The sequence below is a fragment of the Rhagoletis zephyria genome, unplaced genomic scaffold (genome assembly GCF_001687245.7).
Source record: "Rhagoletis zephyria isolate East Lansing unplaced genomic scaffold, Rhagoletis_zephyria_1.1 Rzeph_scaffold_00154, whole genome shotgun sequence".
Classification (NCBI taxonomy): Eukaryota; Metazoa; Arthropoda; class Insecta; order Diptera; family Tephritidae; genus Rhagoletis; species Rhagoletis zephyria.
Genome location: NW_016157238.1, coordinates 260,456 through 287,782, shown reverse-complemented (window position 1 = coordinate 287,782; position 27,327 = coordinate 260,456). Strand labels below are relative to the sequence as shown.

General features: G+C 32.7%; 3 protein-coding genes across 9 annotated transcripts in view; 2 read left to right on the top strand and 1 right to left on the bottom strand.

Annotated features, from left to right (window-relative positions):
- The first annotated feature begins 2,313 nt into the window (after positions 1-2,313).
- Positions 2,314-3,625, top strand: LOC108354442 (uncharacterized). Its single transcript, XM_017605632.1, has 3 exons — positions 2,314-2,344; positions 2,467-2,540; positions 3,100-3,625. Exons 1-3 carry the CDS (start codon positions 2,322-2,324, stop codon positions 3,417-3,419), a joined length of 417 nt encoding a protein of 138 aa, XP_017461121.1. The 5' UTR covers positions 2,314-2,321; the 3' UTR covers positions 3,420-3,625.
- A 145-nt stretch (positions 3,626-3,770) lies between these two features.
- LOC108354370 (ATPase sarcoplasmic/endoplasmic reticulum Ca2+ transporting SERCA) lies at positions 3,771-16,817 on the top strand. Of its 5 annotated transcripts, none has more exons than XM_017605586.1 (10): positions 8,586-8,841; positions 10,144-10,290; positions 10,357-10,374; positions 10,666-10,748; positions 10,926-13,097; positions 13,165-13,280; positions 13,344-13,580; positions 13,639-13,756; positions 13,853-13,970; positions 16,606-16,817. In XM_017605586.1, exons 2-10 carry the CDS (start codon positions 10,173-10,175, stop codon positions 16,632-16,634), a joined length of 3,009 nt encoding a protein of 1,002 aa, XP_017461075.1. In that variant the 5' UTR covers positions 8,586-8,841; positions 10,144-10,172; the 3' UTR covers positions 16,635-16,817. The 5 variants fall into 5 exon arrangements, with proteins under 5 accessions (XP_017461060.1, XP_017461075.1, XP_017461081.1 ...); XM_017605592.1 differs by lacking the exon at positions 16,606-16,817 and adding an exon at positions 16,143-16,420; XM_017605571.1 differs by lacking the exons at positions 8,586-8,841; positions 16,606-16,817 and adding an exon at positions 3,771-3,887 and having other exon boundaries at positions 13,853-14,053.
- Positions 16,818-17,691: 874 nt separating this feature from the next.
- Efr (ER GDP-fucose transporter) overlaps positions 17,692-27,327 on the bottom strand; it is a 19,956-nt gene continuing 10,320 nt past the window's right edge. For all 3 annotated transcript variants that reach the window (XM_017605614.1, XM_017605602.1, XM_017605610.1), the window contains exons 2-6: positions 25,967-26,064; positions 19,967-20,183; positions 19,347-19,478; positions 18,462-18,644; positions 17,692-18,215 (exon numbers count right to left, since the gene is read on the bottom strand). In XM_017605614.1, the coding sequence (XP_017461103.1) occupies positions 17,820-18,215; positions 18,462-18,644; positions 19,347-19,478; positions 19,967-20,183; positions 25,967-26,049 (1,011 nt within the window). In that variant the 5' untranslated portion in view covers positions 26,050-26,064 and the 3' untranslated portion in view covers positions 17,692-17,819. The remainder of the gene's footprint in view (positions 18,216-18,461; positions 18,645-19,346; positions 19,479-19,966; positions 20,184-25,966; positions 26,065-27,327) is intronic.

The following is a 27,327-nucleotide window of genomic DNA, read 5'->3' as shown; positions in this document are numbered from 1 at the left end:
GTACGGGACGCCAAATGTTCCGTAATTCTTTTAATGTCATGTATTTGTCCCGTATTCAGTATATGGATGCTAAATACCTAGTGTGCATTGTTTGGTTGAAAAAAAACCCCAAAATTGTTCCACAGTGATATCTAAGCCAATATTTCCAATGAAATTTATTTTAAATTGCACAAAAAATCGACTTTTATTTATTCTTTTCAAAATAATTAACTCTACAATGTGACATAGGCAGCTTTGCCCGAGACGTGCAATCTACGGTTATGTATGCTTTTCAATATACTTTTATTATTTTGCCGCCAAAGAATTTCTTCCACGACCGAAATACACTTGAAAGTTTGCCATTGTTTGCCTAGGGCGGCAGCCATTAGAAGAAGCTTTTAATATCATTTTGGTTTTCATAGTCGCACACGAACTTGCTCAAAAATATGCATTCTTTACCTTGGTACGTACGAACATATGTATGTATGTACACATGTACATATTTGCAATACCATAAATATGTTTTTGTTCGGAATATTTTTGAAGCAGGCTCTAAGAAAATTTATTTTTTAAAGCTCCCAACACGAGAATTCATGTGTAAGTATTCATGTGTAAGTATATATTGTCTATTTGTATGTATTTTACGTCATATTTAAAACATACATATGCACATATATTGCGTCTACATTTATTTTTAGTGTATTGCATAAACATAGGTAAATACACAAGAATGTGCTGATTTAAATATCCCAGTTGGCCAAATCCTCAATATAACATCTACCACGTACATGTCCATAATATGAATGTAATTATTTGCATATGAGGACTTTCGTATTTCCTACTTTTAAATGCGTTAATAAAATTGAGTTTCAAGTCTGTTTGGTGAGCTGGGAAATATACATATTAACACATCGCTCATTTACTTCAATACTGTTATAACTCAAAACACCGAAAATTTGAGAAAAACGGCTTTAAAGTTTCGAATTTACATAACTATACATACGGTACAACTATTTTTACACAACATAGAACAAGAGGAAGGTAACGGTCATTTTTGCATACTTAACTAGGTTTTTGTTTATGTTATTCATTATTATTAGCGGATATGTGCTGCATCTATGCACATTAGCAAGTACATACATACATAGATAGGCATTATGTTTGTACATCGCTAGTTTGAGCTTTTGGAAATATTTACTTACATGAATCAAGCTCTTTCTTAGTTCTAAATTCAATTGTTAATCTCAACTCGTCAGAAATGGCTTTGTTTTCAATTTCCAGTTTGCTTGCATTTTCGGAGTTAGTAAGTTAACAAATCTGAGCCAATATTTTGATAGCAGTTTTTTGAAAAAATAATAATACATACTTAAGTACGTGTGAGTGAATGTTAAGAGGGACAAGGAGGACCTCGAGTTCACAAACAGAACTGTGTTGTGTAAAATCATTTATATTCTAACATCCGAATTTATTTTGATTCAAAAGTATTCAAAAATTTTATAATTGATCACGAAGCAATTTTTGACACACGTGCATATGGAGAAACAAGCAAACTAATATACATACGTGCAAATAAATATTCATACAACTGCATATATACATACATATGTATATATGTTTGTACACATATCGCATATGTAATATGTATATATATGTACGCACATATGTACTATGTATGTACCTATATGTATAATTTTTGCTCGAAAGTTTATTGCCACCCATGCACATATATACATGCATTTTCCACTATACTTTTTTATTTTAGTTAGTATCTTTTGCGGCTTTAATCACCAAAAAGCTTACAGACAGCCAAGGCGAGCAAGTTTACAAAAGAAACCAAAAATTATCAACTGAATGGAGCTTACTTAACAACTTAAATTGGTCCCAGGCTGGAAACGATTTTAGCATACTCGCTTACGGTGGCTATACGTTAATAGCCGGGGCTTTTTTGCTTTCAAGGTAATGTCGTCAACTTCTTATTCAATTATTTAGCTATTACTCCGCAATTTTTTTTTTCTTATATCAAAACTTGAAAATACAGTGGAGCTCAATCATTTATAATACAACGTCAACCAGAAATATAATTTTGGGACTTTTTTCTCTGAAACCAAAATTACTAAAAATTGTATTTACATACTGATTCAGAATCAGCCAAAGAAAATCTTTGTATAACTGCTATTATCGTTATGGGAAGTCTGCTTCATTTTCTGTGTTCAGTTTATGCCCCCGCAGGCAAACGTAATACTTTCTTTGATAATTGATAATAGTTGCACAATTTTTGAGGCAAGTATGTACATATGTTGAATGCATCTATCGGAGCAGTTTCCTTATAAATGTTAAAAATAATGCCGCTGATGCGCATTTCGGGGTATGTATCTTACATATGCACTTAAGCATAAAGGCAGCAAAACAAAATATACTGTATATACATTCATTGCAACAATAAAGTAAATATTGATAATAAAGTAAAGGTTATGCACTTTATTTCAGGATAATAGCGGATACGTATGGGACGTGTGAGAAAATATTATTGTACTGCGGAGTGATATTTTTCTTGACTGAAGGTAACTAATTAAAGTAAAACTGTTTTCAAAGTCAGATATACACAGTTGCCGTTATAGAAGAAATAGTGACATTTGTCCCTTCGAATTTTCCATACTGTCACATTTTTCTAATTTTGTAGTGATATTGACATTAGTTGTTTGCTCCCAAGCTTCCTAGAAAAAAAAATTCGACAAATATCTTTACTGTCACTGAAAACGGCAATTTTTATATTATGAACTTATTTCTTGATAAGTGTGAATATTTTGTTACATTATTATAAAAAAAAAAAAACATTATTAAAGGTTAAGTTTTTTCCTCGCACTTCAAATTTCCAAAACACACACCTATTATTAAACAATTTAATCGCTTTCATTGCTTCATCGTGAAATTATTAAAGAAAAAAATTAAACCTCATGGTAAAAAAAAACTTTTTGTTTGTTATTTGCATATCATTTTTTAAGGAAAGCTGCCAAAATTGTTAGATAATAAGTTTAAAAAGTAGTATAAACCTATTTATTACTTTTGCAAAAATACAAAATTTTTCAATATTTTAATATTAATAAAATCAATTTATTTTAGCGTGCTTGGTGTTTGGAACATTGGAGTACATACCAATGGATATTCAAGTAAACGCTTTAGTACTTGGAACCCTATCGGCTGCAGGAGCAATTTTATTCTTCATTGATCTTCATCATCAATCTTCCTTAATCAAAAGTGTAGCGCAAATTGACGCTAAATCTTTGTTAGCGAAAAATGTACCAAGTGTTCTTCAAAAATCATCAATTCAGTTGAAGCCTTCGGTTCCTGCTAATGTACAAATATACCCTGCTGGCTGCCGAGAATACTTAAAACCACAGGGGGGGAAATTAAAGGCACGTGTGCTTCAAACTGACGTATAACCCTTTCAGCCCCAAAGTTACTTGTAAGCAACAAAATGAGTGTAAGAGTTAAACTGTTTTCATTACCTACCTTTAAAAATCCCCGCACACTTAAGTAGTTTCAAACCATTTATTTTATTTATCAATACAAAAGTTTGGCCCACTGTAATTATGAGAATATGTATAAAAAAAAGCATTTACATTTTTTTTTGATAAATATCATATATGAAATGAGATTGTTTAGAAAATTTTACGTGCCAAATTTCCCGGGTGATAGAGAGTCTTTCTATTTGGGAATTTTGCCAAAATCAAAGATTTCTGTAATTTGGAAAGGCACTCTCATCAAGCATTTGTTCTCATTTTATTCAGTCGCCGTCGAACGTTTCAAAAGCGCGATCTTTCCTTAGCTCTTATTTTCGGCTGGGCTGAACATTGTTTCGCAATAAGAAAATTAAAATATCTTAAAATTGACGCCGAGTAAAAATTAGTGTAAGTTTTTAAAATTCAATAATTTATTGAAATTTTTATGTGAAATTTAGTTGAAATAAACCCATAATTCCCAACAACTTTTTAGTGATATCTATAATCAATCATCAGCAAATAGAAAAGCAAGTAATTTAAGTTGAAAAGTTGCCCGAAATAATAGAAAAATGTTTATTTCGAGTTTGAAAAATCCTGGTGTTTAGTGAGTTTATGGAAAAGTGTAAAGTGTAAAATATTTTATTTTGAATCATAAAATCATATAACATCGCACTCATATGCATAATGAAAATCCCTCGGGAAGGTTGAAAATTTTAATATAATATTGAAAATGCAAATGGAATCAACAAAAGGTTCTCGTAACGCCACATACTTATATGACAAGAAAAGATGAATTTCTACATCTATTATAAAATGTATTATTTTTAGAATACTAAGCACAGAACAAAATTGGAGCAGACCATGTGACAGTCTCCTGGGCAACGGTGATAATATGTATGAATACTCGTATATATCGCAACCGTGCACATGCATACATGTGTATGCACACACATACATATTATAAATTAGCTAAGTTGCCAAAAGAGTTTGCGCACAAAATAAACTCTGGAAATGAAAGAATTACACTACATTCATTTTAGAATTATTATAATTTATACATATGTATGTATGTATGTATATATGTATGTACGTTTGTTTTGCGATGTATACATATATATATATATTTTGTTTTGTATGTACATATGTGTGGTCACAAGCAATAATCGCAAAGTATGGAGTTATATTCTTCAACCCCTTTTCCACGCGTACGTGAAATCCCCATCTCGCCAGCTAGGCTATTCAAAAATCTATAGACGAAAATATTTTGGTTTCCCCATAAGGATAACATCACAATCCAAATGTTTAAAATGTTTTTTCTCGAATTCAGGTTTTTCGACTTAGGCGGTTATTGCTTATGACCACAGATATACAAATTTGTATGCATATGTGTATAATATTCACGANTCTCGAATTTAGGTTTTTCGACTTAGGCGGTTATTGCTTATGACCACAGATATACAAATTTGTATGCATATGTGTATAATATTCACGGCGGCAGAGTATCTGCCAAGCGTACTCTCTTGTTATCTAGTATTATTCAGCGCAATAATTATGGTAATTTCTCTAATTTACCTATTTACATACTGTACATCTAGCGTTCACCTGTTATAGGTATGTAGTATGTATGCATGAATATGTAATGCAAGGTATGTGTTCGTGACCAAAATCGACTTGTAGTATGTAAGGAAAAAGGACAAAATTTAATATCTACATTTGAGCATAAAAAGAGTTGTGCTTGCATTTGGTACACTTGCAATACTTCGCGAGTGTCTTCAAATTACTTAGCCTATAAAATATTTGCAATGCAATGATGCTAGGCCATTTGCACGGGATCGCGAATAGCCCTATTGTGTAATTGGGCCTTTAGTGCATTTGCAAAACACATGCAATTTGTGTGAGTGCTACGATTTGTCGTTTCTCAGCTGTCAGACCATGCTTCCTCTAAACCAGCTTAGGGATGTAAATTACGGTGAAATATCGATGTTTCCAAAAATTATATCTATGGCAGTTCGATGTATCGAATGAAAACATTGATGTTTTTACAGATTTTTATAATTTTTATTCAACCTGTGTGCTGATTCAAAAAGTTGAACTAACGGTAAAGATTACTGTTTCTTATTGTTAGCATATTGACTCAGAGGGGTGGTTTACAAAACAAATATTAAGTAAAAATTTAATCGCATGACGTAACAAATATTGTCGCTGAAATTCAAAAAGTCGTAATTAATACAAAATTCAAAATTCAGTTTTTGATTGATATGCTGGATTTCATCGAATAACAACTTCCACATCTTTTAATGAAAAAAATATAAAAAAATGTAGTCACAACTTTTTCCATTTCAGTTACGATGTTGTTACGTCTTTTCGCACTTCAGGTGGCGATATATTTACATTCTTCTTTTCACAAATGTTGTAAGGAAAGTTTAATAAAATTTCACTGGGCCCGCTACCAGTTTATCAAAATACCTGCAGCACAAGCTTCGTTCGTTTATTACTCTAAAAATTAACATGAATTGGAATCTGTGGCGTAATACATGTAGCTTAACACATATGTACACTACATACTTATAAACCAATTTAAGTATTTCTTACTTATATACGTATACGTATATGAACATTTATTAAGTGCAATATGGGAATTTATTAAAGAAACATACTTGTGCCTGGTTCCACGAAAATACTTATTAATCGCTATTAAACGCTGGCACAAAATTTTAAAGCGCGCACAAAATGAAATTGTGCAAAATTAGTCAAGAGACATTTGCGATGTTTTGATTTAACATCGAATTCGTAAAAACATCGATGTTTGAAGCCACGACCATCGATGTTGCTCCATACATCGATGTTTTTTTTAAATCCCCATTACTGCCCGTCTCCACAGGATAAAGTTTATATCGGGATACATATGTCAGAATATAATTTGCCAATGGAGACCGCTCATTGCTCTTCAAGAGCAATATATATCAGAGCTTATATCTTGCCATCTATTGCCGGCAATTTGGTAGTTTGACAGCTACATGTTCATTTGCATGAAAACTTCGTGGCGGCAACATTATTGATATTTTAATATAAAATATTATGTAATTGGATGTAAAATAGCCTATTTTCTAAACTTTTTAAGTGATTAAATCCGGCAAAAATACGTTTTGGAAGCTATCTCACAGATGCTTATATCATGATATAAAAAGCCCACACAAATATTGCCACTGATATAATTTATATCTAGCGACCAAAATGACAGCTTGACAGAAATAAATTTTATCCTATGGAGACGGCCAGTTAGAGCTGGAAAACTATCGATTGTCGTGGCCATCGATTGTTTCGATAGTCGATAGTCGCAGCTATAGATAGCATCGATAATATCGAAAAAGTCGCCACTATCGATAGTTTTGATTAAAAAATTCCAAAAATTAGACATAAAAACTTTTGGGGTGTTCACAGTTCGTTCCAAATAGTGTCTCAAAATGTAGACGTCTACATTTTAAGACGTTTTCTAACCTTAAAATCTGTGGTGTTGTTGTTTCCCATACAAAATTGGAAAACGACGCCGTCTACATTTTGTCACACTCAAAGGTATGTTTTTTACGCGTCTACATTTTGCAACCTCGCAGCAGGGTTGCATTATGGCAATACTAATCACATTTTTTTTATTTATTGGGCACGTTTTCCGTATTTGCATTTAATTTGAGCGCAATTTCTGATGAAAAGAAACAAATCAAGGAAAAGAAATAACAAATATTAGGAATTGGTAATTAAGTTAAATAATTACAATTTTTCAGAAACAAAATCGAAAGGCGACATATAAAAAATGCACGCAAAGAAGAAATGTCTGGCAACACCAGCAAAGTTTTGAGACGATTTTGCGACGACTGCTAGAAAGGGGTGCTCACAGTTTGATGCTAAAAATGTCTCAAAATGTAGACGTCTACATTTTCAGACACAATTTGGAACGAATTGTGAACACCCCATTTGATTCAAAATGAGATCAGAATTGATAAAATTTTTCCATACTTTTATTAAAATTATTAACAATTTTTGGCTTTAAGTAGCATCTGTGCTCCAAAATTCTTTGCTCTGCTTTGCTAAATGTCCCTTCCGACTCACAAGATGAAGCAGGTACCACCGGCTTTTACTCTTAAAGTGTGTTTGCATTGTTCAACTTTGCGTTCAACTCAGCGCAGGGTTGCACGAAAAAAGTTGAATGGCTAAAAATATTAAAATTAGAAAAAACATCAAAATATTTGCCATAAAAAGGTGTTGTTCACCTTAGCATCCAACTTTTGGTTGAATGGCCTTTCAATTATTGCTTTCAACAAAGTTGGTCGCTAGCCAACATTTAACCATTCAATTTTTTTTTGTGCAACTCTGCGTTGAGTTGAACGCAAATCGTCGCCTGTGTAAAATATTTGTGGTGTTCACAGTTCGTTCCAAATTNATTGTCGTATGTTGATTTCGGCAGCTTGTGGGAAATCGCGACTGAAGTTGCAATTTCTCAAAAACGCGAAGATAGATATTCTCCAAAGTCTCTGAAAATGTTACTAGTTCACAAAATTATAAAATTTCTATTGTTTAATGTTAATTAGCTTTGAGTTTATGAAGGATTTTCTTTAGTAAAATTTTGTCGTAAGCGTCATTTGTCCACAATTTGGCAGCCACTTTGTATGAAATACGACAAAAGTGACCACAATTTCTACTAAATTAACGACACTTTTTACCCAATATCTCGGAAGCTAAAGGAGATATCCAAAAATTGAGGTTATTTTTAAGATATTGATTAGTTTAATATGGCTGCATCAGTTACAAAATTTTTACTAAATTACAGAAAAATTTTTAGTCAATATCTCGGAAACTAAAGGAGATATCTGAAAACTGATAACACCAATCGAAAGACCTTATTTCAAAATATATAACTGCATCTAGAACTAAAAATCGTCAAAATTGCGCTTACGACTATCTTTTATCCAGGCGACGAAATGTTGAACGCAAAGTTGAACAATGCATACACTGCTTTACTGAATAATATATGTATGAGTGAAAACTATCGATAGTGCTTACAAAACCATCGATGTTTTCGATAGTCAAAAACCATCGATACTATCGATAGTGCCATCGATAGTTTTCCAGCTCTAATCCCTATACCAGCTTCTTCAGTAAAACTCGCCTTTGCATTTTCTTTGTTAAATTGCTAAAATAAGACGCATTAAAAATATTTGCTTAAAATTAAGCATTAAATAGTGTTAAGTAAATGTGTATAAATAAAAGTACTTTTTGCGGGCTGCTCTAAAATTTGTCACGCAAGGCAACTGCAGCTGTGTACCTCTTCTAACCAAGTAAATGCAATTTGGATATATTTAGGAAAAAAGTATGTACAAAGCCATATCACAGTTAGTAATTTTATGTGTGTAGTTTTATTTGCAAGTAATGTTCTAAGAAAAAGGCTCTTAGATGCAATTAATTTTTGCGGAACTTTTTCGAACCATTATTTAATGTATGCATGTATGTAGATATGTATATATATAAAACATGTACGTAAGGGGAAAGTATATTGTACTTACATACATAGTCCTGATTCGAAAACGTGATTATTATGACTTGTAATCATATAATCCTATAGAAATACGAAAACTACTCAAACTTGTAGGTACGAATGACGAACCTTACTCAACTATCAGTTAAGGATTAGAATTTGTAAAAGAATTACATTCGGAAAAAAGTCCACGTCATTCGATTTATTTGTAAATGGATTTCTACAGTGTTGAAATGCATTCAAGTGGTGTTTATAATCATTTCAACAGCTATCGTTATGTTACTTTATAGTATATATGTATGTACATTAAATAGTTCAACATATTCAGTGTCTCTGAAGCGCTCCATACTCGGAATTAGAATTCTTTGCTATTCCGTAAAAAAAATCTTTGCGGAGTAAAAAAAAATTTTAGCAATGCAAAAAGACTCGTGACCACTAGGTAGATGAGTTCTTCACCGTGGCCTAACGGTTTGTTGTACCATTTGCTCTTCTCAACCATTTAATGATGCTAAGGGGAAGAGGGTTTACGCGTTGGTGACGGCGAGTACCGCACACGATAAAAGATGAGCTGTCGGATCGCCAGCCGCTACAAGGGGAGTGGGGAGTGTTGCTGGAGTGACAGTCCTTGGCCAAATATAAACCTGGGTCGTTCCGGTTACGTAGACCCGACTGTCGTGGGAACGGGGGCAGAGGGTCAAGGGTAGGTGTTATAAAACACCAGTCTCTTTAACAAAGGCTTCAATAGTTAGTATATAGCTGAAAAGTAAAAAAACTTGTATGGGTAAGCGTTATTCATAAGTGTTATGGACCTCACCACCAATATAACTTTCTAGTTGTTGAACCCTTAACTTTTCAATGACGAAGTACATATGTACATGGAGAAAAACAACGAGCACCTCGTTACCGAGGACCTTGTCCTTTTTGAAAGCCTATTTTGTATTAATAATAGTTGATTACGTTCCCTCATACCGCATCTATTGTTATTCAACAGTTTTACTATATATAGTGAGATAAGTACGGGATCAGCGATAATAATGCACAAATGGTGCTATCAATGAATGAGCTTAGTTTCGAGGTTCCATTAAAAAGTAGTACATTAATAATTAATGTAATTTAAAACTTTCCTCCTCTTTCCAGAGTTTCTGAGCGTCGTGTATCTAGTTACAATGGAAGACGGCCACGCTAAAACCGTCGAACAGGCCTTAAACTTTTTTGGCACAGACGCAGAACGTGGACTCACATTGGAACAAGTTAAAAGCAATCAAAAGAAATATGGTCCAAATGGTAATGATTTGAATTAAATTAGTTGGTCATGTCTAATGGTTGCTTTATTTTCTATTCTCTCTTCAGAACTGCCCACGGAAGAAGGTATTTAAGACCATTCTTTGAAAATTAGTACAAATACATATATTGTCATTGGCAATGCAGTGCTCTATTTGAATAACTTAAAATTTTATAAAAGCAAAACGCTTTAAATTTCCACGTATTATACATACTAAAGGGTTCTTCAAACAATGCCAATAAATTTTGGTATTTTTTAATCTGAAAGTAAACTAAACGAATATAAAAAAGGTCACATCAAAATAAGAGAAATAGGATATCTTGCATTGATGATGACAATATGTATAAATTAACTAACTCTACACGTTATGTTTACAGGAAAAACAATTTGGCAGCTTGTTTTAGAGCAATTCGATGACCTTCTCGTGAAAATTCTGTTGTTGGCCGCTATCATCTCATTTGTAAGTTTCAATATTCACGTGAATAAATCTGTTTGATCTGATTGGTATTGAAGCCATTATTTAGATTTATGTACCTAATTCACTATACATATTCGTTATATACCTTTTTTATAAATTTCACTAGGTATAATTTCAATAATTTGATTGCACCGAACATTTTGTATTTGTATATTTCAGGTTTTAGCTTTATTTGAAGAGCACGAAGAGACATTCACAGCATTTGTAGAACCTTTAGTTATTCTTTTAATTTTGATTGCAAATGCCGTTGTAGGTGTATGGCAAGAACGAAATGCTGAGTCCGCTATTGAAGCGCTTAAAGAATATGAACCTGAAATGGGTAAAGTGGTCCGTCAGGACAAGTCCGGAATTCAGAAAATTAGAGCAAAGGAAATTGTTCCTGGAGATATTGTTGAGGTGTCAGTAGGTGATAAAATTCCCGCTGATATAAGATTAACACATATCTACTCGACAACACTACGCATCGATCAGTCTATTCTGACTGGTGAATCAGTGTCAGTTATCAAGCATACCGATCCTATTCCCGACCCCCGTGCCGTTAACCAAGACAAAAAGAATATACTATTTTCGGGTACAAATGTAGCAGCTGGTAAAGCTCGCGGTGTGGTCATTGGTACAGGTTTGAATACAGCTATTGGCAAAATTCGAACAGAAATGTCAGAAACGGAAGAAATTAAGACTCCACTACAACAAAAATTAGATGAGTTTGGTGAGCAGCTTTCGAAGGTGATTTCCATCATTTGTGTTGCTGTATGGGCTATTAATATTGGACATTTCAATGATCCTGCTCACGGTGGCTCGTGGATAAAAGGTGCTATCTACTATTTCAAGATTGCTGTAGCTTTAGCAGTTGCAGCCATTCCAGAAGGTCTACCAGCTGTTATTACAACTTGTCTGGCTTTGGGAACTCGTCGTATGGCCAAGAAAAATGCCATTGTGCGGTCTTTACCGTCTGTAGAAACATTGGGCTGTACATCGGTAATTTGCTCCGATAAAACTGGTACTTTAACCACAAATCAAATGTCTGTGTCAAGAATGTTCATATTCGAAAAAGTCGAAGGTAATGATAGCAGTTTTCTCGAGTTTGAGCTAACAGGATCCACATATGAGCCTTTGGGTGAACTTTTCTTGGGCGGTCAACGAGTAAAAGCCGCTGAATATGAGGCACTTCAAGAACTGGCTACTATTTGTATCATGTGCAATGATTCCGCTATTGATTATAACGAGTTTAAACAATGCTTTGAAAAAGTTGGTGAAGCAACAGAAACCGCTTTAATTGTGCTTGCGGAAAAACTAAATCCCTTCAACGTTAACAAAAGTGGGCTAGATCGTCGTTCGGCCGCTATTGTAGTTCGTCAGGAGATTGAAACAAAATGGAAAAAAGAATTCACACTTGAATTCTCTCGCGATCGTAAATCAATGTCATCGTATTGTACACCCCTGAAACCATCGCGCCTGGGTACTGGCCCTAAGTTATTTGTTAAAGGTGCTCCAGAAGGCGTTTTGGATCGTTGTACGCATGCACGCGTTGGAACAAGCAAAGTTCCACTAACTTCTTCCCTCAAGAGCAAGATTTTGTCTCTTACTGGCCAGTATGGTACGGGTCGTGATACATTGCGTTGTCTCGCCTTGGCTGTTGCTGATAGTCCAATGCGACCCGATGAAATGGACTTGGGCGATTCGACGAAATTCTACCAATATGAAATTAATTTAACATTTGTTGGTGTTGTTGGAATGTTGGATCCACCACGTAAAGAGGTATTCGATTCAATTGTGCGTTGCCGGGCAGCTGGCATCCGCGTTATTGTGATAACAGGTGACAACAAGGCAACTGCTGAAGCCATTTGCCGTCGTATCGGCGTTTTCACCGAAGATGAAGATACAACTGGCAAATCTTATTCTGGACGTGAATTCGATGATCTTTCTCCTGCCGAACAAAAGTCTGCATGTGCCCGTGCTAGATTGTTTTCGCGTGTAGAGCCACAACATAAGTCGAAAATTGTTGAATATCTACAAGGTATGAATGAAATTTCTGCTATGACAGGTGATGGTGTCAATGACGCCCCAGCTCTTAAGAAAGCCGAAATCGGTATTGCAATGGGTTCAGGAACGGCTGTGGCTAAATCAGCTGCAGAAATGGTGCTCGCCGACGATAATTTCTCCTCCATTGTATCTGCAGTTGAAGAAGGTCGTGCTATCTACAATAACATGAAGCAGTTTATCCGTTACCTTATTTCATCGAACATTGGTGAGGTAGTCTCTATCTTCTTAACCGCAGCTTTGGGATTACCCGAAGCTCTGATTCCCGTCCAACTTCTGTGGGTGAACTTAGTAAGTATTACTAAAGCTATTTCAAATTTTAAAGTTCAATTTTTTATTTACTTTTGTGTGATCTCAGGTGACAGACGGTCTACCAGCAACAGCTCTTGGATTCAACCCTCCTGACTTGGATATTATGGAAAAACCTCCACGCAAAGCTGATGAAGGTCTTATTTCAGGCTGGCTATTCTTCCGGTACGTAGCACTATTTTCATTTCGATAAATGAGAATATTTTAAAAGCAATAAAATAATTACAGATACATGGCTATTGGTGGCTATGTCGGTGCTGCCACAGTCGGCGCTGCTGCCTGGTGGTTCATTTTTGCGGAAACAGGACCCCACCTATCCTATTGGCAATTAACTCACCACCTGTCATGCATCGGTACTAGTGATGATTTCAAGGGAGTTGATTGTAAAATATTTAGCGATCCTCACGCAATGACAATGGCTTTGTCCGTACTTGTAACAATTGAAATGTTAAATGCTATGAACAGGTAAAAAGAATTAAACTAATATTTTGTTTAAGTATTTACAGCGATCTTCTTTCTATAGCTTATCAGAAAATCAGTCACTTATTACCATGCCCCCATGGTGCAATTTGTGGCTAATTGGTTCTATGGCCCTTTCGTTTACGCTTCATTTTGTTATTCTTTACGTGGAAGTCCTTTCTGTAAGTACAACAAAAAATAACTAATCGAATAAAACCGAGAGAGATTATACATCCAAATAATACATTTTTTACATATATTTTTTATTTTTGTTTTAGACCGTTTTCCAAGTTACTCCACTGTCCGGAGAAGAGTGGCTAACTGTGATGAAATTTTCAATTCCTGTAGTTTTATTAGATGAAACACTGAAATTCGTTGCTAGAAAAATTACGGACGGTGAGAGCCCCATTCTAAAAATGCATGGGATTGTTTTAATGTGGGCCGTTTTCTTTGGCCTTTTATATGCAATGACGCTTTAAACAGTTTGTTCAAAAAACTTACATACATACATATTTGTAGCAAATTTAGTTAAAGACAAACTATTTAATTAAAATTCTATACTAATTTTCGGTATGACAGATTTAAACCTTAATGCTTTAGCATTACGCTGCTGAAACTAATTTAAGAGCTTGGAGAATGTTATTTTTATTTTAGGATAAATTAAAAAAATAACAGTATAGTTATGCCTTCAATGTTTACATGCACTAATTCTTTAAGCTTGTAAGGTAAAATACTCCAATACAATCTGCAAATACAATAACATTTATGACTTTACCACTTAGATAAATTACCTTAAAGCATAGCAGTCATTCAATATACTTTTGTTTTATTTTTGCGTTACAATAAATATGTAAATAATAGTCATTCTTAGAACTTCCAAAATTAAAATCTCCCAACGTAAATTTTAATTCGATAAGGTTTGAAAGTACAAAATATTTCAATTTTCCAGTTGGTATTGTGTACTTTGCATTTTAATAGTCTGAAAGAGTCAAGCAAAATTATTGATCGCGATAAATTATTATTAAGGAGTTTTTTATGAAAGTGGATTTAATTACAATATTTGAGAGAACCGTACTCAAAGTCATCAAAGATTTCTACCAATTAAATAGCAATGTACTTATACTAATAAATTGTGTTTAAATTTTAAAGGGTTTTTCTATAGTTTTTTCGCATTGAAATACTTCAATGTTAAAAATAACAAAGCAAATTACGTACAACGTTACGTTGTCTTGATGTTCAACAATTTTATTGAGGCTGGAGGCTAATGAAAAAGTTTTGGAAAAATCTTGAGATAAACATTTTTGATTTATTTATGGCACTGATTTTGAAATAAAGCCAGACAAATTTTAGCACAAAACAGACTCAAGGTATTATATTTTATGTACTAGATTAGAAAACTAGTAACTTGGATATTTGGTTTTTCCTCAACAGGAAAGGTTTTCTCAGTTCTCATGTATGATATAACGAATTCGCACAAAGAAGAAGGGATATTCAATCTTAGATTAATTGATTTAAAAGAAAAATTTAGGAAAAATGTTCTAGTTACTAACACCCCAAAAATATGTTGAAATGCATACCCCTTGCATGGGTATACATTTAAGGAAAATATTTGCTAACTGCTACCGTGTTTACACATGCAAAGACAGATTTGTATTTCAACGCAGAGTATATTTTTTACGAGGATCTTAATTTGTTAATCAGTTGGCACATATACAGTACAGAAATAATTGTAGCCGCACCACATTTTGACAAGTTTTAACATATTATTTTTGTTGTTATTTAATTTTGGTTATTTTTTTTATAAAATATAGTTCATTCTTTAACAAAACCCGTGTAAATCCAAGTTTCAAACTTTGTGCAATATTTAAAAAATAGTCTCGTGCTTCCATATAAAGAATACACACAAGTCATTTTATATGGAAGATGATCGAAACAATCTGGACAAAAAAAAATCTAAAAAAATAACCGTAATTTTTAGCCATTTGAAATTTGTACTTTGTTCTGCTGGAATTCGATGGGCTACAAAACTGCATCAGAATCTTTCTAGGAAATCTAATTAAAAAAGTTCGATATTTTTACGAAAGTTTGTTGATTTTTTTTTTTTAAATATTGCACAAAGTTGGAAATTGGATTTAAACAGGTTTTGTTAAGGAACGGACTGTATTTTTAGAAAAAATAACCATAATTAAATAACAACAGAAATAATATGTAAAAACTTGTCAAAATGTGGTGCATTTATAATTACTTCGACCACTGTATGTATGAGGTCTATATTTGCTTAGTCCTTATTTATATGCATATTTTAAGCAGTTATTTCAAGAAGCCCTAATTTGCTGCAGCTTTGCACCAAAACATTTCTCTAACATCTGTTTCGCGTAAATGCATACATGATATGTATGTCTGGTTACAAATCGTACTAACAAAACAGCTTGATTGTTTGAAATTCGATAACTTCGTTTTTTCCTTTGTTAATTACCTGAAAAGCCAGTTCGTTTGTCACTTATACAACTTATTACATTGTATACATCGCCCCTACTTATATTAACTTTAATTTCCGTTTTCAAACAGTCAATCCCACGTTCCACTAAAATCTATAAAGTCTGCTGTTTAATATTTCAATAAGAATAATGACAAATTCCTATGTGATGAAATCTGCCTTACCGGTCCTGCAACAATCTCAGAAGAAAGGCTTAACCACTACCTATGATTCCTGGCCATATTACGAGATGCTTGTGCTATGGTTATAACAAATATCCCTTGCATTTGACTTGTAAACTATTGATTCATTGTATCATGTAAGACGCCACGATTTCAACGATACCCAAATATCAAATACCCAAAAATTACACTGAAGTTTATACTTATACTTTTTAAGATCTTTTTACAGCTTCCCTTTTTCTCGATACTCCCGAAGGCTTTAAAAACTGTTGCATAACCTTTTTATTGTGGACGTGTATATGCAAAGCATATAGAATCCACATATTAATGATAAATGAATATATATTAATATGTATATAACAATTAATTCTAGTTCCTGACGTCGTTGTCGATAAATGGTAAGAATAGATGACCAGGTCAGATAAATCCACTTCAGAAATATGCACATTTGAAAAGCGGGATGTAAAACATATTAGTCTACAAGTTGATTAAGGTATAAATAATCCAAAAGGATTTATTTGAAAATTAGCAATGTGATTCATGTGGATTATGAAATAAAATAAATAAATATAATAAACGATTGCATTGGTTGAAATTTTTATTTCATTGAACGTACGTATTATGTATTCATACAACAAAAAATAATAAAACTCCACCGGTACACATGTATGTTCGTTTTAGAATGTTTCGCAATGTTTTTTCGCATCTTTCGCAAAACGTTTCACGGGTGGAAGTTATTTCGAACCGCTTCGCTAATTTTTTGTAAAAATTGCACAAAAACTTTAAGAGAAATTCGCGCTTAAAGCTTTTTAGACGAAGTATCGCCAAACTGCCAACAGCCAAGACTCACTTTTCATATTTTTCTGAATTTTCGTGCGCAACTTTAAACCATCGGTTGGATATACTACAGTCAGAAATTTCTTCCAGATCAACAATTTTCGGGCACATTTCGTGAAAAATATTTTATACAGATTTTGTAGAAAAAAAATAAAAAAAATCGCACCCCAAATCTTTCTTTCAGCTCAAAAAATGTATATAAAGATTTGCTGTAGAAACATTTTTAAATCTTCAAAAGATAGCTTTAGACATGCTCTATAGACCCACAATTTTTTGTAAAAATTGTACAAAAACTTTAAGAAAAATTCGCGCTTGAAACTTTTTGGATAAAAATACACCGGTCGTACGACCTTTTTGCAATCGAAGTATCGTCCAACTGCCAGCAGCCAGGACTCACTTTTCACATTTTTCTGAATTTTCGTGCGCAACTTTCAACCATCGGTTAGATATACTACAGTCAGAAATTTCTTCCAGATCAAACATTTTCGGGCACATTTTGTAAAAAATATTTAATACAGATTTTGCAGAACAAAATGTGAAAATCGCAACCCAAATCTTTCTTTCTTTCTTTCCCAATTAAATAAATTAATTAGGTTCTAACTACAAAACAAAAAACAAACTATTGATTTACATTCAATAATATCAATTTATTTACATTGTTTTTAGCTGCAGTTTGTGAAAAAATTGTTTAAAAATATTTACAATTACGTTGTATGTACATATGTTTGCACATACAAACAAATAAAATAACTATTCTTTTTTGGATTTTCGCGTTCGTATCTGCTCAACGACCTCTGTAAAAATTATCGTTCCTACGAAAACTAATCCTGTGCCAATCCAGTGATAAGTAGTGAACGGATTTTTGAAATAAACAATTGAAAAAAGTAAAGATACAAATTTCCTTAATGTTACAACAAGCGTAACGGTTAACGAGGCACATTCAGTGGTCAAAACATACACTGAACTTATACAGAGGTACTGCGTAATAACATTGCAAATTAAATAAAATAACATTTGAGGGATTTGCACTTTTAATCCGATTAACGAAGCTACCGGCAGTGTCATTGGCTCACTTGCAACTGCAATGCTGAAGTGCTCCCATATATTTTTATATATAAAGAAAAATCCAGGTAGCGGAATCAAGTGCTGAAAATAAATAGATAAGTTTTAAAAATATGCACACCATACTACATATGGCTGCGTTTCTTTATACATTCCGGATAATCCCATTTCACAGCCGGAATAAACAGAAATTGAAATATACTTTAATAAATATATCACCAGGAACGTTCTAAAGAATAAGTAAACAAAAAAGTTTATTCCAAACGTTCAGAATGAATAAAGATATGCAGCCTATATGTAAATGCGCATGACTTCTTTTGCAAACTTTACCGTATACAATAATGCTTCTTGAGGATGCTTTCCAAATCTTTTGTAAAGAGTTTCTTGACAAATGCCCATATAAGCTGATATAAAGAGAGCTATAGAAAGCAGTGCAATCCCAAGAGTCCATATAAAGAAATCCGAATGTACAGCATTTGAATTCTCTGTCGGTGTAGATACGGTGGCGCTTTTCTATCAAACACCAAAATTATACATATATTAGAAATACGACTCCCAATGTAAAATTAATGTTTAATTAATAGATAAGGACATTTTAAGATTTAAGTTCACTCACAGCCCTATTGCGAGTGTCGACTAATAGTAGATAAACGATTATTATTCGATTATCCCTTTCCATGGTATTGTGAGTGCTGATTTCCCATTCAATAAGCGACTGTGAACAGTTTTTAGTCGTTCATCCTTTTATAATTATCTGTTTGTTCGTTTGTAGAAGGATGAGGGACTAAAAACAATTCACTCTCACTTATTGAAAGAGAAAATGACATTGAAAATAACATGGATAATTATGGATTATAATCGAATAATAGTTGTTTATCTATTACACAGTAACAGCCCCTATTAATCATGTACATAAGCTAGCAATAAATAAAGCAATAACCGCCTAAGTCGACTTAAGAAAGAATTGAGTTATATATGGCATCGTTTTCTGCAACTACTATTCCATGTGTATGTGACACTCCCATCTCGTTAGCTAGGCTATTTAAAAATGTATAGATGAAAATATTTTGTTTTCCCCATAAGGTTAACATTACAATCGAGATCTTTAAAGAGTTTTTTTTTTATCGAATTCAGGTTTTTCGACTTAGGCAATTATTGCTTATGACCACAAAATATACGAATATTGTCACTATTTAATCAAGTGATTGTACTTACCACACTACTACCTGATATAATGGTACATAATATAATCCCAGCAGTTATCATAAAAACTGATAAATATTTAGAAAATATATATCTCTTTTTTAAAATTAGTATTCCCATTATCATGTTCGCAATGAGAGAACCCTGCAAGACATATGTAAATATATGAAGATTAAAAAATTAAGCCCTTGTTAGATTACGATATTTACAGATACATACATATGTACATCCCAGCAAATACAGTCTCTAACGCTAGAATTTTCGATTAGCACATTAGATAACAAGCATAATTCTTTAAACATTTTCTAGCCGAGATCGACGTTAGAGAACTACTATAGATTACAATACCATTGCAGACAGTCTTATCCATTACTTCAATTACAAATATACATATTTTATATTTTCAAATTCACATTAGAATCTTATAAGAGAACTAAATACATCAGAATTCTCTTAGAGAACCACCTTGTCCTCGTGTGAAGAATATCCTCTTCTGTTTAAGTATTTCTCTATTGCGTTTCAACTCGTCTTCCAACGTTAGAGATTAGGGAAACGGACTAGTTTCGATATCTAACTTTATTATTTGCTGGGATACTTATATAGTTACATATGTATGTATGTATTTTACTCACCGCTCTAAATATCATATGTAAAGGCATTGGTATATTAAAGTCAAACGCAAAGTTATTGGCTACGCTTGTAATGAAAAACATTACTACCAGGAGGGTATAATTACGCAGAGGTATTTTCGGCTTCAAATTGCCTGTCACAACTATATGCACCAGTCCTTCAATAGCGATAAAAAGAAACTGCGAAAACGTTATCAGATTCCCAGATCCGGGATCCTCTCTAAAGTGTAAAAATTAATTTCTGAATTAAAATATACATATGTATTGTATGTAATGAAATATGTAAATGGGAGAAATGTGCTCTCGAAAATTAAATTTTGTTATAACATCTTGGGTCATTTTTTTTTAAATCAACTTACATATGGGTATTTCCGGAAATGTGTCAACCGAGAGCAAACAAATAAAAGTTTATAGATGCCAATCGATAACTACATATTTTGTCTTTAATCCACCAAAATATTGGACTAATTGGTCCATTCCATTTCAAGATATTGGCGCCTTTCCAACTACACTTTCAAGCATTTTTTTTTCGGAGAAACCATACCTTCCAGAAAGCCTTCATAATTTTGGTACACGATAAAAAAAAAATTGGAACTCTATACAACAAAAACAGCGTAAAAATATATAGGGACCGTCTTAAGTTAAATTACAAATTGTGATTTTTTTTCAAGCGTTCGGACGTAAAATATAAATACTTTATATGTAAAAAAAAGTCGTAACGTTTACTTTATTTGTCAAAATTTTAATACAAAAGCTAGTTTTGGTTACTTTTGCCAGTCGCATACAGATTTTTTCGGAAAGCTTTAGGATTAACGATTGTAAGGAATCCGAACGCTTCAAGTAATTTTTGTTCATATTGTTTCTATGTACATAGGTATATCCATTTGACTTTTAATAAAATTATGACATGGACTTGAAAACTATGCCGGCTACATAATTTCGAAAATGGGGTTGACGACTAGCCCAGCAAAATATCGGTAATCGCTTTTAGTGGTAACGTGTTCTAGAAGGCATAGCGTTATAATGCCCTCGAATTTTTTCGCTTCATTTAGGCATTGCCGGTAATGCAAAGTAGAATGTCATACAATATTTTATTTATTTCGCTTCTTTGTTTCATTTCGGGGAATGGAAAGTAGAATATCCTATAATATATTTTTTTAATTCGCTTCTTTGCGTCATTTCGGGGAATGCAAAGGAGAATGCCCTACAATATTTTATTTGTTTCGCTTCTTTGTTTCATTTCAGGGAATGCAAAGTAGAATGCTGCATCGTAGTATTTTCTGTTTTCAATTTAATTTAAATAAGTATGTACCATGATAAAAACATTACAAGGTAAAATCATTGAGAGGCAGTCTAACGTTTGCCAGCAATAGGTTTGTTCGTCGAGCAAAAAATTTGTACGAATTTGTACGAATTATCACGATTTTTGCCCAAATCGCGTTCGTGCAGACCAAAAAATTATCCAACACTCAAAAATTGTGAGAGCAAAGTGACAGTTCTCTTGGAGAGAAGTTGCAAATTCTTGCTGGAAAAAATTTTGTTAGCAAGAATTTGCAAACATGAAAAACATGTGATTGTGGCGCATGGTTGCATTTTTGTCTACGATAATTTGAATAAATAAGTTCGTTAAATTTAAAAACTCATAAACACGAGCGATTTTTTTATGAAAAAGGAAGTAAATACTTGTTGATATAATTAATTTAGTTAATTCCAATGATTTTAGGAATGCAATTGCAGCCAGAGTCGATTTAAGAAACCCGACAGCTAGTACGATAAAGAAATTGAAATTTATGTTAAAGAAAGTCAGAACAACAAGAAATATACATGTATATCCTGTTTTTGTCCATCTGCAAGAATTTTAAAAATTCTATACAAATTTATTATGTTTGAAATGCAAATGGTGTCCAGCTGGCAGGGTAACTTGCAAATTTCTGCAAATTTGCCTTCGTGCAGAAATTTACAAGTTTCTCAGCAAGAGAGAGAATTTGAGAGAATTTTTTCTTACTCTCTGATATTTTGAGTGTTGGATAATTCTTGCTGGATTTCCGACGAATAAACCTAATATCACTTTTAATCTCAAACAACAATTGTGGTTTAATTTTTTTATTTTCCATTTTATATGGTTTTAAAATGTTTGCAAACGCCAGAAAAAAATGATGGCCGACGAATTGAGAGAATGATTTTACCTTCTAATGGTTTTATCATGGTCTGTACTTATCTAGGCATTCTACATTAGTTTCTCTGAAAGGCATTCTTTGTTCGCTTCTCTGGATTCTGTTTATCCATGCGTTCTACCTTCGTTCGAAGGTAATGCTGCGGGTAGGGGCTTGAAGCGAAAGGGTAAGTGATTCCCATCGCCTGGCTCGTTTCCACTTTCGTTTCTGTGGTAATCGTGTTTTTTGCTGGGAGGTTTCAGAACGCATAAAGAAAGAGTATACTTACATATTGTCGTTTAACGTACAAAACCGCTTATCGTCGTTGTGCAAAACCGCGTAGCTGACATTTTTTGCCAAAAATTGGATTTGTTCACACAAGCTCTTGGCTCAAGCCTTCTCCATTCGTCCTGATATCCGATTTCTTTGTAAAAAAGAAAACCATTTTTAAATATGAGTGTTTTTACTCTCTAGAAAACAATTTATGCAACCTCACATACGCGGTTTTGCATTATCTTGAAACGCGGACTTGCATTTTAAATTAAAAATTAAATGCTCTGGAAAAGCGGAACAATGTTTTATGTAGCAGAGCGCTGTTAAGTAACAGTGCTCAGTTCCTCAAATTTATGATGTTCTCTTTGTTTGTTCCTATCTTTTAAGTACTCTAAAACATGATAAAAATATAGTAAGGTAGAACCGGAGAGTCACTTTTAAAATTCTTGACGTTTCCAAACAATTTAATTTTTAAATTTACTCACAAACTCACACACACATTTTCATTTTCAATCTCAAGCAACAACAATTTCGAACAATTTCAATCTTTTATTTTCAGTTTTATATGATTTTAAAATGTTGGCAAACTTCAAAAAAAATCATGGCCGACAAATTGAGAGAACGGTTCTACCTTGCTATGTTTTTATCATGCTCTAAAATATATGTTCAATTTACTCATGTACACATGTGAAGAGTATTTCTGCTGGTATATATGCAGTGCTTTATTAGATATAAATCATGATACAAAAAAGAAGGCAGTTCATTGTCACTTTTTCGGCGCAACCTGAAAATTAAGCAGATTGTGACATTTCGTGCCACCATATCCAATATCTAAAATCCTTCAAATTTTATTATTAATTTTTTGTTTATTTAAAGCCTTTTGTTCTTAGAATCGAAATTTAAACAAGCAAGCGGTCTTTTGTTTGGTACGGTACGGTTGTTTGTACAATGATTTTGTATTATTTTGTTCACACGCGTAACCCAAATAAAAACACTAAATTGTTAATAAATTCGGTGTGGAATATGCACCATTTTGTAAAAAATTACTGTCTAGCCGGAATTGGGCAGATTAGGGTTATTTTTTTTTTTAATTGCGGCCGAAGGCCTCCAACGCGGAAAGGTATTCTGCGCGTAAATCCTGTGGTTGGCGTAAACCGAGTTAACAGTTTCTGGCAAAATGATAATTTTACCCCATTCGAATGGGTCGCCAGCGGTCGGAGAGGTGAAGGGTGACTTGCCTTAAAGTTTGGACCGTTCTCTTTCTAATGGGTGGAGTCGTCAATTTTGTTTCACACCCCCTCCAATATTGAATAGTAAATTATATTTAAGAGATTCGCAAGCCACCATAAATATGAATTAAATTCACACCGAAATGTGTATATCAGAAACAATTATCTTCGGTATAGAAAACGGTAATAGTCCTGACTAGATGCATTGTAAAATAATCAGATGATAAAAGGACACTAAATAAAAAATGTTAAAATACTTACATATACAAATGTATATGTTCACTAAAATTTAATTAGGTAATCTAAAAATAAAGCCTTTGGGAAGCGGTCATCGTATTTAGTGAAAAATTAAAAATTTTTAAGATAAGATTTGAATTAATTTTAAACGATAAATATTATTAAAACTACTTTAAACATAATCCCAAATTTGTGATATAAAATCTTCTCTACCAAAAAACTTAAAGAATCTTTATTGTTTTTATATTAGTTGCGTTCCTTATCTCTCAGAAATAGTCAGAAAAAGTCCGAAGTAGTCAGATTTAGTCCAAAAAGCGTTCGTTAACTCTAAAATTACAGCAAAAATGAGAGAGACTCTCTTCAGTCCGAAGTAGTCAGATTTAGTCAGAAGAATTTTTTGCTGGCAAAATCTTGAAAAGTGTCAAACTCAACTGAATTTAAATTAACGGAAATTAAAGAATACACAAAAGGTGAGAATAATATAAAAAGTGAAAATGTGAATTGAAAGTGGGAGGCACAAAAAAAATAATTGATATACATAGGTAGTAAGTGTTTATTGTGCTTGTGTGAATGTGTTTTGTACATACATTTCTATTCTTATTTGACGTTAGTTTTGTTGTTACCATTCTTTGGACTAAAAATTTGGTTTTTTGCGTTCCTTTACCTTTTCCTATTATTCTCTTTAGCGCATTTTGCCTACGCTCTTGCATTTTGACACTTTTCAGAATTTAGACCGAAAAGATGAGGAATGGACCTATTGGCACAAATTGCTGGCTCTTGACTTGGATCATATGTATGTATGTATATGACTCCTAAAAGATTCATATAAGAGACACACATCTTTTATTTTTGAAGCTCATACTTCTTACCCACCTAGGACTCCTTTCGGACTCATATGTTCTGAGCTCTCAGAATATGTTTGCGGGGCATTTCTGTGGACTGTTGACAAAAGAACTTCTCTCGAGTCAGGTCATTTTCTCTTCAAAGCAGTAGTTCATTGAGTTTTCGAATGACATCTTTAGTTTAGTCATTAATAGGACTAGTTCAAGATGCTATCTTAATGAAAGTTAAATAAAAATGTAAAATTTTTAAATGGAAGTTTCTTATAGTTTACTCTAAATTCCAACCCACAGAAAGCACAATGCATGGCTTTCGCATGTACAAAAACTTCAATTTTTTTAGTAGGGTTGCCACCTATTTAAAATTACTATCTTCTATACATAAATAGTATAAAGGAAAGGCGAGATATTTTGACCGCACTACTGAACGGATGTAGACAAGATTTTTTAAGTATATAATAAACGAACATGATGACATATGATTTCTTTCTCCAAATTCGTAAATGTACATATGTACATATGCATACATTCAGTATATGTTAGTTAACTAGTTCCAAAAACGTTATCTAAACATACATATCGTTACCTGAAATGCAAAATAACGTAACAACATAGTCACTGAAATGGCAAAAGTCGTGACTAATTTTTTTTTTTTTTTTCATAAAACGATGTGGGGAGTTGTAATTCGATGAAATCCATCATAGTAATCAAAAAGTGAATTTTGAATTTTTTATAAGTTACGACTTTTTGCATTTCAGTGACGATGTTGTTACGTTATTTTGCATTTCAGGTGGCGATATGCACATATGTATATGAATGCACTTATCTACACACATTAATTTGTTACGCATATTCAATTTAAAGGGGAAATTTGTAGTGGATAATATATATCTACATAGATGAAGAACATTATTTGAGGAGTAAAAGAAATGCTTGAAAGGCCAAAAAATTATTTTGAATTTTACGCATTAATTCAAATTTCTTCGTACTTTTTATAGTCCCTGAATTTCCATTTTATAAAAATTTCTTTGTTTTTCTAATTTTTTAAATTATGGTAATTTCATTTGCACGAACAAAGCGAAATTTAAATGCAATTATTGTATGATCAAATTTAGGTTTACCCTTACCATTTTGTTTAAAACTAAGTAGCATTTTTAATTAAAAACTCTAGTTTTGTTATCGGAGTTAAAAAAATAAAAATAAAAATATTATCTACATTCATTAGCGTCAACCTCCAAATACAGGTATGCATTGCATTAAGCCATAACTTACTTTACAAGATATTCCAAGAAAACAACGTTACTACAACATCCCACGAAAACGAGTATGACTGCCGTAAACGCTTTGAAATTCATTTTGAAAATAGGAACCTGAAAAAAATAAAAATTTTATGAAATATTGTACGTGTATATTATTCCACCATGGTACGTGTATGGATAAGTATGTATGTATTAGGGCGGGTCGATTTTTTCCCATAAAATCGCATATGCGGAAAATGCTCTACGTATAATTCTGAGCAACTTTGCATAAAAAACTGTGTTCCTAAAACCAATTTCGAGTCAGCGAATTTTAAGGGGAAGTTTCATATCAGGTAATAAAAATTTTAGTTCTTTTATTTTTATTTATTTCAGTCAAACAGAACAATAGTTTCTTACTGACAAAGTTGGCTACCAGCTAATTAAAATAGTTATAAATTAAACTACGCACTGCTCCTTTTGGAAGAGATAGGTCCAAACCCGAAATATTATTTAATTCGGAAAGAGTTCTCATTAAGAGTGCATTTTTAGAGTAATTTGAGTTGAGTATGCCCACATATTTAAACCATTGAAAAGTGTCTAAGGTTACGAATCGGGACATTAAAGTTTAATCGTTCTAATAGAGATGGACAGGGTTTATTACCCTTTTATACTTCTACTCCCAGAAAATACTGAAAATTCACTTCAGATGATGTGCTCTCTAAAATACATGAATGCAAGTTTTATGTACAGTATGTAACACCGTGCGACAAAAACCAAAAATTTTTAAAACACACGAAAAAATCAATATATTCACAAAACGACTGCGTTTTTAATTTTTTTTTAAGGAGCTTGAAATTTCCAGGATATGATTAAATAAAAAAATTATTTAAAAGATTTGGTGCATTGTATAGTAACAATATGGGTATCAGTTAAAAGGAAAAATTCTGTAAAATTAAAAAAAAAATTAATTTTTTGTTGCACGAGGACGAATATATGTTGGAAATGTCCTTTTAAAATTTTATCCTTGAATATCCTTGGAAATTTCCAATATTTATTTTTGAAAAAAATTTACGTCAAGGACTAATATGTAAACTACCACATCCTCGAATTTCGTCCTTCTAACTTTATTAGTTTTAGATAAAAAAATTTACACTTCTATTTATAAGATATTGGTAGTTACAAAATATGTACATAAATGAAGATACTGGAATCATTATTGTGGAACCATGTATGCGCTCTAACAATAGAACAGTTTAATTCAATTTTTTTTCTTTGTGGATATATGTAAATAGAAATTTTTGGGATTAAGAAAGTATAAGTTTCCGGGTAGCCTTTACAAGGATACCAATTTTTTAAAAATCGGTTTTTAATTTTTTTGTTTAAAATATTTTTTTT

What these genes read in the sequence shown, in the direction of transcription:
- LOC108354442 (XM_017605632.1), top strand. Translation starts at nt 2,322, where the DNA reads ATGCCGCTGATGCGCATTTCGGG. An exon ending in CCGCTGATGCGCATTTCGGG is followed by an intron (nt 2,345 to 2,466) that starts GTATGTATCTTA and finishes ACTTTATTTCAG; the next exon opens with GATAATAGCGGATACGTATG. An exon ending in GATATTTTTCTTGACTGAAG is followed by an intron (nt 2,541 to 3,099) that starts GTAACTAATTAA and finishes AATTTATTTTAG; the next exon opens with CGTGCTTGGTGTTTGGAACA.
- LOC108354370 (XM_017605565.1), top strand. Translation starts at nt 10,173, where the DNA reads ATGGAAGACGGCCACGCTAAAACCGTCGAACAGGCCTTAAACTTTTTT. An exon ending in TGGCCGCTATCATCTCATTT is followed by an intron (nt 10,749 to 10,925) that starts GTAAGTTTCAAT and finishes TGTATATTTCAG; the next exon opens with GTTTTAGCTTTATTTGAAGA. An exon ending in ATGTTAAATGCTATGAACAG is followed by an intron (nt 13,581 to 13,638) that starts GTAAAAAGAATT and finishes TTCTTTCTATAG; the next exon opens with CTTATCAGAAAATCAGTCAC.